Source organism: Scyliorhinus canicula, chromosome 15 (assembly GCF_902713615.1).
Source record: "Scyliorhinus canicula chromosome 15, sScyCan1.1, whole genome shotgun sequence".
Classification (NCBI taxonomy): domain Eukaryota; kingdom Metazoa; phylum Chordata; class Chondrichthyes; order Carcharhiniformes; family Scyliorhinidae; genus Scyliorhinus; species Scyliorhinus canicula.
In genome coordinates, this window is record NC_052160.1 from 87,285,758 (window position 1) to 87,299,719 (window position 13,962).

Here is a 13,962-nt window from a genome sequence, read left to right on the forward strand (position 1 = left end):
AAGTGAGTATCCCCTGGGATGATGGAGGGTGTTGGAGACAGCTGTGGCGGGAAATCTGTGTCATCTTCTGACTCGAACTCCGGAATGTCCTGTGTCTCGGGCCGAGGGTTGCCTTCCGAGCTGCTCTTATTGTCAGTGCTTGGCTCACAGGGGGCTCCTGCTGTGACACTGGCTGAGGGTGGGGGATGCCAAATAGACCCGTTCAATGTCAAGCAGGTCCTGTAAGACACACAAGATGCATGTTTAGACCGAAGGTGGGGTGGGAGTGGAGTGGGTAAGTGTGGCCTGGGATCGGAGTGGTGTGGTGTATGTGGGACGGGGGGCGGGGGAGAGTATACACCTTGCACGGGGAACCGCAATTCAGCAGGGCGACGTTCCTTTCCTCCGGGTGACGGACCACGTCGAAGGTCCTCTGCTCTGCTATGGTCAGGGGCCACCACAGGTCCAACGGTTCCCCCTCCAGTTTTCCCCAACATCCTGTGGTTGTGGGCGGCCTCCTCCTGGGTGTGTGCTGTATGGTGGGGGTTCTGGCGCACTCCTGGTTGAGGGGGGCGGGGTTACAGGTATGTGGGACAGGGGCAGTGTCAGGGCCACAGTGTTGCCTACTCACCCAGAGGAGTTTGTGCAGTTTTTTCTGGCACTGGTGGCCAGTCCGGACCTTGTTACTGATGGCACTCACGACCTCTGACATCTGCACCTCGGCACAGCGAATGACGACAGGAGACAGCCTCCTTCCTGGGCCGGGATACAGGGTCAAATGCCTCTCCTCCACCGCGTCCAGGAATGTCTCCAGCTCGGCATTGGCGAATCGTGGAGCTACGCGTCTTGCTGCCTGATGCACGATCAATTGCACAGAGAGGAGAGGTGAATGCAACTGAGGTTTTATTGCTCTGAGATGTGTGGCCTCCTGCAGCAGCTGGCGAAATGGCTGCTGTACAGGGATCACACATATTTATACTCCACCTACTGGGCGGAGGCAGCAGGCAGGGACCCTGAAGGGCAGGGTCTTACCACACATCTCCTAATATGAAGTGAAATGAAAATCGCTTATTGTCACGAGTAGGCTTCAATGAAGTTACTATGAAAAGCCCCTCGTCGCCATATTCCGGCACCTGTCCGGGGAGGCTGGTACAGGAATCGAACCATGCTGCTGGCCTACTTGGTCTGCTTTAAAAGCCAGCGATTTAGCCCAGTGAGCTAAACCATTCCCTAGACGCAACAGTGGTGATTCAACCCTTGTTAAAATTGAGTCCGGCGGGGGTGGCGGAGAACTATATACAGAGCAAGTTTAATATACAGAGGCAAAAAAACATTTTTGACATCCAGTACAAGGTGCTTTAACAGTCCCGAACCAATTACAGGTTTAGCCGATCTGGGGCTATGATGTGACGTTGGGAGCCACGCAGTGGTGGCGGCGATTCCAGTGGTGGTCTGATCCTCTGTGACTCTGGGAGCGTGCCGAAATTCTCTTCATCCTCAGGCATGGGCAGGGGAAGGATGGTCCTTGGGGGGAGCTGCTGCTGCTGCTGGATGCGCGGGGGAAGAGGAGGGTGGCGCCGGGCCGGAGCTGTGTGTGTGTGTGTGGAACCTGCTGGTGCCAGGTCCCTGTGGACTTCCTGGGGAAGGGAAAGAGACGTTCATGGGGTGTGTCGTTAGTCGCAGTGCATAGGAATGACCGAATGGAGTGCAGTGCATCGGGGAGGACCTCCTGCCAGCAGGAGGCCGCGAGATTTCTCGACTGTAGGGCCAGCTGGACGGCCCTCCAGACCGTCCTGTTCTCCCTCTCCACCTGCCCGTTTCCCCGGGGGTTATAGCTTGGTCGTCCTGCTGGAGGCGATACCCCTGCGGAGCAGGAACTGACGCAGCTCATCACTCATGAATGAGGATCCCCTGTCACTGTGGATGTAGGCGGGGAAGCCGAACAGTGCGAACATTGTGTTGAGGGCTTTGATGATGGTGGCAGACGTCATGTCGGGGTACGGGATGGCGAAGGGGAATCTAGAGTACTCATCGACCACACTAAGGAAGTACGTGTTACAGTCGGTGGAGGGGAGGGGCCCTTTGAAATCCACGCTGAGGCGTTCAAAGGGGCGGGAGGCCTTCACCAGGCATGCACAGTCCGGCTGGTAGAAGTGGGTTTACACTCCACACAGACCTGGCTGTCTCTGGTGATTGCCCTGACTTCCTCGACGGAGATGGGCAGATTTCGGGCCTTTATGAAGTGGTACAATCGTGTGACTCCCGGGTGACAAAGGTTGTGCAGTTTCGGGAGTCGGTCTACTTGTGCCATGGCACATGTACCTCGGGATAGGGCATCTCGGGGCTCATTGAGCTTACTGAGGCGATACAAAATCTCGTAGTTGTAGGTGGAGAGCTCGATCCTCCACCTCAAGATTTTATCGTTCTTGATCTTGCCCCGTTGTGTGTGGTTAAACGTAAATGCTACCGACCGTTGGTCGGTGAGGAAAGTGAATCTCCTGCCGGCTGGGTAATGCCTCCAATGCCGCACAGCTTCAACGATGGCTTGGGCCTCTTTTTCGATGGAGGAGTGCCGAATTTCGGAGGCATGAAGGGCGAGGGAAAAGAATGCCACGGGCCTGCCTGCCTGATTGAGCGTGGCAGCGAGAGCGACATCTGATGCGTCGCACTCCACTTGAAAGGGCAACGTCACATCGGATGCGTCCATCGCGGCCTTGGCGATGTCGGCTCTAATACGGTTGAAAGCCTGTTGAGCCTCGGCTGTCAGGGGAAAAAGGGTGGACTGGATGAGTGGGCGGGCCTTATCTACATAGTTTGGAACCCATTGGGCAAAGTAAGAAAAGAACCCCAGCAGCGCTTGAGAGCCTTGGGGCAGTGGGGAAGGGGAGCTCCATGAGGGGGCGCATGCGGTCGGGATCGGGCCCCAGAACTCCGTTTTGGACCACATATTGAGGATGGATAATGGGTTTGTGCTGAATACGCACTTCTCCTTGTTATTAGGTGAGGTTTAGGAGAGAGACGGTGTGGAGAAATTTGGAAAAGTTGGCGTCATGGTCCTGCTGGTCGTGGCTGCAGATGGTGACATTATACGGGAAAGTGGCCCGCAGCCTGTACCTGTCGACCATTCGGTCCATCTCTATTTGGAAGACCGAGACCCCGTTGGTGACGGCGAAGAGAACCCTGAGAAAGTGGTAGAGGCGGCCATCTAACTCGAAGACAGTGTATGGGCGGTCCGCCTTACGGATGGGGAGCTGATGGTAGGCGGTTTGTAGGTTTGAGTTGAGAAGACCCGGTACTGTGCAATCTGATTTGACCATATCAGCTATGTGTGGGAAGGGGTACGCGTCGAGCTGAGTGTACCGATTGATGGTCTGGCTGTAGTCCACGACCATTCGGTGTTTCTTCCCAGTTATCACCACTACCACTGGGCTCTCCAGGGGCTGTTGCTGGCCTCGACGATGCCTTCCCAAAGCAGCCGCTGGACCTCCGACCTAATGAAGGGCCAGTCCTGGGTGCTGTACCGTCTGCTCCTGGTGGCGACTGGTTTGCAATCCGAGGTTAGGTTTGCAAATAGGGAAGGTCGGTCGACCTTTAGGGTCGCGAGGCCGCACACAGTAAGGGGTGGTAGAGGCCCGCCGAATTTCAGTGTTAGGCTCTGGAGGTTACACTGGAAGTCCAGGCCGAGTAGCAGGGCAGCGCAGAGGTTGAGGAGGACGTAGAGGCGGAAGCCACTGAACTCTACACCCTGGACCGTGAGCGTGGCTATACAGTACCCCCGGATCACCACGGAGTGGGACCCGGAGGCCAGGGAGATTCTCTGATTGGCGGGGTGTACCGCAAGGGAGCAGCGCCTTACCATATCTGGATGGATTAAACTTTCTGTGCTCCCGGAGTCCAGCAGAGAAGTGGTCTCGTGCCCATCGATCTTCACGCTTGTCGAGGCGGTGGCTAGATTGTGCGGGCGAGACTGGTCAATCATGACCGAGGCGAGTCGCGGCTGGTCGTCGCTGGTGTCGAACAATGGGGTGCCCGGCGGGCACGGGTCCTGGAACGATGTGCCGTGGGGGAGACAAGATGGCGGCGCCTGATGATCTTGGGGTGGACAAGATGGCGGTGCCCACGGGCCGCACGTGGCGGGGGTTGGCAAAGATGGCGGCACCCATGGGCCGCACGTTGTCCGAGGAGGGGTAGATGGCGGCTCCCACTGGCCGCGCATGGTCCGAGGAGGGAAAGATGATGGCGCCCACTGTCCCTACGCGAGGGGGGTCGAGGTGATAGCGGCGACTGCGCGGGCCTGGCACACTGCAGCAAAGTGCCCCTTTTTCCCGCAGGCCTTGCAAAGGGCGCTGCGGGCCAGGCAGCGTCTTTCTGTTGCCCGCAGAAGTAACATCGGGGGTCCCCGGGGTTGGCTGGCCGGCGCGTGGCACAGGCGTAGGATTGGCTGGGTGAGGCCCCCGGTGGTGCAGCCGTCTGTGGAGTCCATGATGCGTAGGAGGGGTGGGGCGCGCGGCTGGGGGTGTAGGCCTCAATATTGTGCGAGGCGACCGTCATCGATTGCGCCAGCTTTTTGGTTTGAGCGAGGTCGAGCGTTGTCCCCTCCAAAAGTTGGTGGCATATGAGGTCTGACCCTATCCCCGTAACAAAAGCGTCCCGCATGAGGAGGTTCGAATGTTCCGCGGCCGTGACAGCCTGACAGTCACTGTCTCTGACCAGGTGGAATTAAAGCACTTCAGAAATCTTCCACGGACTCACCAGGGAGTTGACTACGAGTAGAGAGTACGTGTCTGGCAAAGAGCGTGTTCGCCCGCTGGGCGTAATTCTCTTTCAGTAGCACCATGGCTTCATCGTAGGTGGGCGAATCCTGGATAAGAGGAAATACGTTGGAGCTCAGCCATGAGTAGAGTATCTGGATCTTCTGAGCTTCCGGAATTGGGTCTGGTGCAGACCTGATATAAGCTTCGAAACAAGCTAGCCAATGTTGAAAGTCCTTTTTGGCGTCGCTTGATTGCGGATCCAGCTGCAGGCGATCCGGCTTGATGCGGAGGTCCATCTTCTGAAAATCTTAGAGTAATAAACTGATACACGATCAATTGCACAGAGACGAGAGTAGAATACAACTGAGGCTTTATTACTCTAAGATGTGTGGCCGTCTACAGCAGCTGGCAAAATGGCTGTTGTACAGGAAGCACACATATTTATACTCATCCTACAGGGCGGAGCCAGCAGACAGGGACTACCCCCGTACCTGTAGTACAGGGTCTTACCACACATCTCCTAATATACACAACAGTAGTGATTATCACACTGCCATCCTTGTTGGCTGGGATGGTGTGTGTGGGGAGTGAAGTATGTATATGGGGCTGCAGGTTGTCAGCCTCCTGAGTCTCAATCACTGAAACGGCGAATCCCGCACCGCTTCTTATTGGAATCGATTGTGTTCCATGTGGTGCCAATGCTAATCCATTAACAGTAGCTGAATCAGTCGAGGTGTGCCACTAGTTTTGCTATTGCGGAGCTGCACGAATCCTGTGTTGGCGTCAATTTAGTCTCCGTAATGGAGAATTCGGCCCCATAGATTTGCAAATTTCCTTTCTCCTTTTCAGTTCTCTAGCTTGCCATCACCTAAGTCAAATTTACATTGACAAAATAGGTAAAATCACTTACTGATTGCTTCCTCTAGCTGATCACATCTGAGTTTGGACTCCTGCAGTTGAATCCATGTTTCATGAAGCTCACTGCCTTTTTGTTTATACTGCTGTTGCAATTGCTGTACCTTGAAATTGATAGATTTTAAAGTTAAATAACTTCAATTTGAGTAAACAGATCAAAGTAATGCAATTTTCAGATTTATGTGAAAAAACATATTTCATTTCATGCATGTTATATTAAGATATAATTTAAATACTGTTGTCGTGAGCAAAATTTTGAAATTTAATGGGTGAAATTTCATTTTTGTTGCATTGTCAATACAATGAGGGATGGTGGTGCAGTGTGATGAGGGACTAGTAATCTAGAGTTCCATGCTATTGCTTTGTGGACAACTGGTCAATTGAAATTAAATCAATTGATATAGAGTTAAAAGATAGTCTCTGGATTATTACCCGAGACGTAGCTTCACACCTCTTTAACCTGTCATTATCCCTCTCTCCACTCGCTCCGTCTGGACCTGTAAAGACTTAATTACCTGCAAAGACTTGCATTCAAAGTTTCATCTTGCATCATTGACTGCACTCCGAAAGCTAGTGATTCGAACCAAACCTGTTGGACTTTAACATGGTGTTGTAAGACTTCTTACTGTGCCCATCCCAGTCCAACACCAGCATCTCCACATCACATGCAAATTGGCAAAGGAATGAGAAAATGAGGGAAATAAACGCATGGCTAAAGGAGTAGTGCAAGAGGGGTTCCATTTCTTGGGGCACAGGCAGTATTTTCATAGGAGGGAGCTGCACCATTTGGACGGTCTCCACCTGCACCCATCTGGGACTAGTGTTCCTTTTTTTTTAAATTAAAATTTAGAGTATGCAATAATTTCTTTCCCAATTAAGGGGCAACTTAACATGGCCAATCTACCTACCCTGCACATCTTTGAGTTGGGGGTGTCAAACCCACGCAGACACTGGGAAAATGTGCAAACTCCACACACATGGTAACCCAGGGCTGGGATTCGAACCTGGATCCTCAACACTGTAGAGAACAGTGCTAAAGGAAATAAAAATGTGTGAAAAGCGTAGTGCACAAGAAAATCCTGCAAGGCAAAGACAAATCACTGGGAAATATTTTAAAATATTGTACCGAAATTCACATAGTATTCAGAATAAGGTCAATGAGCTGACAGCACAAATAGAGACAAATAGGTATGATTTGGTGAAACATGGGTGCAAGAGGATGCAGTCTGGGAGTTGTATGTCCAATGGTACTCAATAATCAGAAAGGATAAGACAGGATGAAACAGGAGGTGGAATTGCTTCACTGGTTAACGGTGGCATCTAGGCTGTATTAAGGAATGATATTGGCACTAAGGGCCAAAATGTTGAATTGATCTGGGTGGAAATAAAATACCTGGGAAAAAATGGTAATTTACAGGTCCCCGAGTAATACATCCAAAGTGCGGCATAGTTTAAACCAAGGAATAATTAGGGCTTGTGAAAAGGGAACAACTGTAATTATGGGTGATGTTAACGTCCATATTGACTGGATTAATCAAATTGGCATGGCTAGGCTCGACGAAGATTTCACAGTGTATGAGGGATTGTTTCTCAGAACAAAATGTTATGGAGCCATCCAGGGAGCAGACCATTTTAGATTAAGTATTATGTAACGAAGAAGGGTTGACAAATAGTCTTGTCATTAAGGATCCTTTTGGAAGGAATTATCACAATATGACAGAATTTCAAATTCAGAATGAGTGAGAGAAGACAAAGTTGGGCAAACGTAATCATACAGGTATGAGGAAAGAGTTGGCCCAAGTAGTCTGGGCACAAACAATTTAGGACAGTAGGACAGTTGAGGAACAATGGCGATGTTCAGGGAGATATTAAATACCTCACAATAAAGTATTTCCCTGAGAGGAAGAGGAATTGTAAAAGGGATAAAATCATTAATGGCTGAAAAGGAAGTTAAAGAAGACAGAAAGGTAAAAACTAGGACATACAATATTGCAAAAGCTGGTGGAGGATTGGGAAAATTTAACGGTTTAGCAAAACGCTACTGAAAATAAAATCAAAAGAGCTAAGGTGAACTACAAAAGATAATTCGCAGAAAACATAGGGGGCGATTCTCCCAAATGGAGCCCAAGTGTTCGCGTTGTCGCGTTCACGCTGCTCTAGCCTCCTTTCCCGGCGCCAAAAAGGCGCAACGCCAACCTGCGCATGCCGATTGATGGGCCCCGATCGCGCGCCAGACACCATCAGAGGCCCCTCCCGGTGACGGAGCCCCACCACAGGCCGCCCCCCACCTCCCCGACCATTCGCGCAGAGTTCCCGCCGGCAGCGACCAGCGGTGAACGTCGCCGGCGGGACTCTGTCGTTTCCGCGTGGCCACTTGGCCCATGCGGGACGGAGAATCGGTGCCCCGTCGATTCCAGCGGCCCAGGGCCGGCACCGCGCCAAAAGGGCCAGCGCAAATGGCAGCGATTCTCCGCACCTCGGAGTTGCGCCGATTCTCCGGCCCGGCGCGGGGCTTGGAGAATCACCCCCATAAACACCGATACAAATAACATCCAGAAGTAGATAAAGAGAAAGAGAATAGCTAAAGTAAATGTTGGCCCTTTAGAGGAGGATACTGGTGAGGTAATAATTGGGAACACGGAAATGGCAGAGGCACTGAAGCAGTATTTTGCCTGTCTTCACAGGAGAGGGGAATAAAAATTTTCCAAGTCGGCAAGCGGAGCGGCCACGTTTAGAAGAAGCTCCCGCCGGTCCGCGATATTGCGGTCTTTTTCAGGAATTCTCCGCAAAGTTTTTAACGGGGGAAAATAAATAAATAAACCTCTCCAGGGTCAGCTTTGCCTCCCTCACCCTGTGACAGCATCAAAGCTCAGTTTCATGGAGCTGGGGGGTTGAAAAGGCAGGAGGGGAGAGACTGGTCCCGGTGGGGTCGGTGGGGCGACTGCACGTGGAGGAGCCGCCGGAATCACGACCTGTTTCCCCAAGGAGCATCCTGAAAGCTGAAGGCTTCAAAGAGCACGGAGAGGAAGAGGGACATTATTTTTCGTTTTTCTCTCTCCTGAAAACTTGAAGGAAGCAGCGGGGGCGGAGCCAAGTGGAGGCTAAGACCGCAGGTCCGAAGACAGGGCGTGATGTAGGTTGAGATGTCCCACATCGGATGGCGCCCGCCTAGAATGTGGAAAGGAGACTGAGCCCGGTCCCAGGGAAATTCTGGTATAAAAAAAAAGAAGAGAAAGAAGATATAAAGAAATTTGAGATTGAAGAAGGAAGGGTGAGAAAAAGGAAAAATAATAAGTCGTTAAAGAATGTGAAAAGCAGCGTCAAGGGAGGAAACGCGGGCTCGCCGTTGAATGAGAAGACAGGCAAAAGTGCTGACAAGGTGGCAGAGGCCGGACCGCATGGTAGGGCCGCACTACTTGATGAACAATCAATTGAACGCGAGGCGAGCTGCTGTACAAAAGTAGGCTTTAATAAGCTAGATGTTAGCCCTGTGGTCGACTACAGTAAATGGCCGACCGCCGGGCGTGCTGGGTATTTATACCTCGCCCTGGAGGCGGGGTTAACTCAGCCTCTCGACCAATCGGGGAGCCGTCACATGACTGGTCTCAACCAATCGGTCGAGAGGCACATGACAGACCAGGGCCAATGGTAAGCCGGTGTTCTGCACCAATGGCAGGTGGTGATTCCGCTGATGTCCTGGAGTCCGGGAGCGATGGTCCTTGAACTGTCTCCATCATCCGGGCTGGAGGTGGAGACGCCATGGATGGGGAAGGGGTGGCCTGGGTGGGGCCCTGGGGGAAACAAAACGGAGGGGGGGGGGGGGTCTGTGGTGAAGGGGGGGGGGGGAAGGCCGCACGCCGGCGGGTGCCAGGCCCCGGAGGGAGACCGTGTCTTGCCGACCGTCGGGGTACTCCACGTACACATACTGCGGGTTAGCGTGGAGTAACTGGACTTGTTCCACCAACGGGTCGGACTTGTGCACCCGCACATGCTTCCGGAGCAAGATGGGTCCGGGGGCGGCCAGCCACGTCGGGAGAGGAGATCCGGAGGACGACTTCCTGGGGAAAACAAGAAGTCGTTCATGAGGTGTCTGATTTGTTGTGGTACAGAGGAGTGAGTGGATAGAATGTAGGGCATCGGGGATAACCTCTTGCCATCGGGAAATAGGGAGATCTCTGGACCAGAGGGCCAGTAGTATGGTCTTCCAGATGGTACTATTCTCCCGCTCGACCTGTCCGTTACCCCGAGGGTTATAGCTGGTCGTCCTGCTAGAGGCAATGCCCTGTTGAGCAGGAATTGACGCAGCTCGTCGCTCATAAATAAGGACCCCCGATAGCTATGTATGTATGCAGGGTAGCCGAACAGGGAGAAGATGGAGAGGAGGGCCTTAATGACGGTTGATGTGGTCATGTCGGGGCAGGGCATGGCGAAGGGGAAGCGGGAGTATTCGTCGATTACCGCCAGGAAGTAAATGCTAGAGGGACGGGGCCCCTTGAAGACAATGCTGAGACGTTCGAAGGGGCGGGTTGCTTTGATCAGATGTGCGTGCTCGGGGCGGTAGAAGTGCGGTTTGCACTCCGCGCAGATGTGGCAGTCACGGGTTACTGTCCTGACTTCCTCGATGGAGAAAGGCAGGTTGCGGGCCTTTATGAAATGGTAGAAACGGGTCATCCCTGGATGGCAGCGGTCCGTGTGGAGGGAGCAGAGGCGATCTATCTGCGCACTGGCGCAGGTACCGCGGGACAGAGCATCAGGAGGCTCATTGAGCTTCCCAAGACGATACAAGATCTCATAGTTGTACGTGGACAACTCGATCCGCCACCGTAAGATCTTGTCATTCTTAATCTTGCCCCTTTGTGCATTATCAAACATGAAGGCGACTGACCGTTGGTCTGTGAGGAGGGTAAACTTCCTGCCGGCCAAATAGTGCCTCCAATGCCGCACAGCTTCAACTATGGCCTGGGCTTCCTTTTCCACTGAGGAGTGGCGGAGTTCGGAAGCCTGGAGGGTTCTGGAGAAGAAGGCCACGGGTCTGCCCGCTTGGTTCAGGGTGGCCGCCAGAACTACTTCTGATGCGTCGCTCTCGGCCTGGAAGGGGAGGGACTCGTCGATGGCGCGCATCGTGGCCTTTGCGATGTCTGCTTTGATGCGGCTAAAGGCCTGGCAGGCCTCTGTCGACGGCGGGAAGGTCGTGGTCTGAATGAGGGGAGGGGCCTTGTCGGCGTAATTGGGAACCCATTGGGCGTAGTAAGCGAAGAAACCCAGGCAGCGTTTGAGGGATTTGAGGGTATTGGGGAGAGGGAGTTCCATCAGGGGGCGCATGAGTTCAGGGTCGGGGCCTATGACTCCGTTAAGCACTACGTAGCCGAGGATGGCTAGACGGTCAGTGCTAAACACGCACTTATCCTTATTGTATGTGAGGTTGAGGGGTTTTGCGGTTTGGAGAAATTTCCGGAGGTTGGTGTCATGGTCCTGCTGGTCGTGGCCGCAGATGGTGACATTATCGAGGTACGGGAAGGTAGCCCGTAATCAGTACTTGTCGACCATTCGGTTCATCTCCCGTTGGATGACCGAGACCCCATTTGTGACACCGAATGGAACCCTAAGGAAGTGGTAGAGGCGCCGATCAGCCTCGAACGCGGTGTACTTGCGGTCACTCGCGCGGATGGGGAGCTGGTGATAGGCGGACTTGAGGTCCACAGTGGAGAAGACTTTGTATTTCGCGATATCGTTTACAATGGCGGAAATACGGGGGAGAGGATACGCGTCCAGTTGCGTAAACTGGCTGATGGTCTGGCTATAGTCGACGACCATCCGGTTTTTCTACCCAGTCCGGACAACCAGCACTTGGGCTCGCCAGGGACTGTTGCCGGTCTCGATGGCCCCTTCCTTCAGCAACCTCTGGACCTCGGACCGGATGAAGGTCCGGTCCTGGGCGCTGTACCGTCTGCTCCGTGTCGCGACAGGTTTGCAATCGGGGGTGAGATTAGCAAACAAGGAGGGGGTGTCTACTTTGAGGGACGCAAGGCTGCAGACAGTGAGGGAGGGTATAGGGCCGCCGAATTGGAAGGTCAAGCTCTGCAGGTTGCACTGGAAGTCCAGTCCTAGGAGTGCCGGTGCGCAAAGGTGAGGGAGGACAAGGAGTTTGTAATTTTTAAAAACCTTCCCTTGGACCATGAGGTCCGCGATGCAGCAGCCGGTGATGCGGACGGAGTGCGAACCTGAGGCTAACCCGATTTTGTGTTTCACAGGATGGACAGGGAGTGCGCAGCGTCTTACCGTGGCAGGGTGAACGAAGCTTTCCGTGCTCCCGGAGTCCAGCAGGCAGCCCGTCTCGTGGCCGTTGAGGTGGATCAGCGTCGTTGTTTTGGCGAGCGTGCGTGGCCGTGACTAGTCGAGTTGAATGGCCGCGAGCCGTGGAGAAGAACGATCGTCGTAGTCGTCGTCGGCCGAGTAGGTGCTGGCAGAACCTTGCGTGCCAGTCCAGGATGGTGGGGCCCAGGATCCGCACGTGGAGTCGGGGCCCCAAGATGGCGGCGCCCAGGACCCGCACGTGGAGTCGGGGCCTCAAGATGGCGGCGCCCAGGACCCGCATGTGGAGTCTGCGCCCCAAGATGGCGGCGCCCAGGACCCGCACGTGGCGTCCGGGGCACAAGATGGCGGCGCACGCAGGGCCCTCGTGGAAGTTAAAGGCCAGGACAGGTTTGTTGCCTGTGCCACGTGATAGCGAGGCTAGGAATAGGGAGAGAGTGCAGTTGAACACGTGGCTGCAGGAATGGTGAGGAAGGGAGGGCTTCAGGTATTTGGAAAATTATAGCGCATTCTGGGGAAGGTGGTACCTGAACAAACAGGACGGGTTGCATCTGAACCGGAGGGGCACCAATATCCTGGGGGGGAGGTTTTCTAGTAGTCTTGGCTGGGGAATGGGAACCGGATTTGTAGTCCAGCAACTAAGGAAGCCGATATTCAGGACGCCAAAGCACGTAGTGATGCAGTGGGGAAGGTAACACTGAAAAAGGAAACTACTTGCAGGCAAGGAGATGGGTTGAAGTGTGTATACTTCAATGCAAGAAGCATCAGGAATAAGGTGGGTGAACTTAAGGCATTGATCGGTACTTGGGACTACGATGTGGTGGCCATAACGGAAACTTGGATAGAAGAGGGACAGAAATAGTTGTTGGAGGTCCCTGGCTATAGACGTTTCAACAAGATTAGGGAGGATGGTAAAAGAGGTGGGGGGGGGGGGGGCATTGTTAATTAGAGATAGTATAACAGCTGCAGAAAGGCAGTTCGAGGGGGATCTGCCTACTAAGGTAATATGGGTTGAAGTCAGAAATAGGAAAGGAGCAGTCACCTTGTTGGGAGTTTTCTATAGGCCCCCCAATAGCAGCAGAGATGTGGAGGAACAGAATGGGAAACAGATTTTGGAAAGGTGCAGAAGTCACAGGGTAGTAGTCATGGGCGACTTCAACTTCCCAAACATTGAGTGGAAACTCTTTAGATCAAATAGTTTGGATGGGGGAGTGTTTGTGCAGTGTGTCCAGGAAGCTTTTCGAACACAGTATGTAAATTGTCCGACCAGAGGGGAGGCCATATTGGATTTGGTACTTGGTAATGAACCAGGGCAGGTGATAGATTTGTTAGTGGGGGAGCATTTTGGAGGTAGTGACCACAATTCTGTGACTTTCACTTTAGTAATGGAGAGGGATAGATGTGTGCAACAGGGCAAGGTTTACAATTGGGGGAAGGGTAAATACAATGTTGTCAGACAAGAACTGAAGTGCATAAGTTGGGAACATAGGCTGTCAGGGAAGGACACAAGTGAAATGTGGAACTTGTTCAAGGAACAGGTACTGCGTGTTTTTGATATGTATGTCCCTGTCAGGCAGGGAAGAGATGGTCGAGTGAGGGAACCATGGTTGACAAGAGAGGTTGAATGTCTTGTTAAGAGGAAGAAGGAGACTTATGTAAGGCTGAGGAAACAAGGTTCAGACAGGGCGCTGGAGGGATACAAGATAGCCAGGAGGGAACTAAGAAAGGGATTAGGAGAGCTAAGAGAGGGCATGAAAAATCTTTGGCGGGTAGGATCAAGGAAAACCCCAAGGCCTTTTACACATATGTGAGAAATATGAGAATGACTAGAGCGAGGGTAGGTCCGATCAAGGACAGTAGCGAGAGGTTGTGTATTGAGTCTGAAGGGATAGGAGAGGTCTTGAACAAGTATTTTTCTTCAGTATTTACAAACGAGAGGAGCCATATTGTTGGAGAGGACAGTGTGAAACAGACTGGTAAGCTCAAGGAGATACTTGTTAGG

At 52.9% G+C, this 13,962-nt stretch overlaps 1 protein-coding gene across 5 annotated transcripts in view; it reads right to left on the reverse strand.

The window, feature by feature from the left end:
* Positions 1 to 13,962, reverse strand: part of sycp1 (synaptonemal complex protein 1) — a 741,816-nt gene that overhangs the window by 603,517 nt on the left and 124,337 nt on the right. For all 5 annotated transcript variants that reach the window (XM_038820847.1, XM_038820848.1, XM_038820846.1 and 2 more), the window contains exon 9: positions 5,644 to 5,752. In XM_038820847.1, the coding sequence (XP_038676775.1) occupies positions 5,644 to 5,752 (109 nt within the window). The remainder of the gene's footprint in view (positions 1 to 5,643; positions 5,753 to 13,962) is intronic.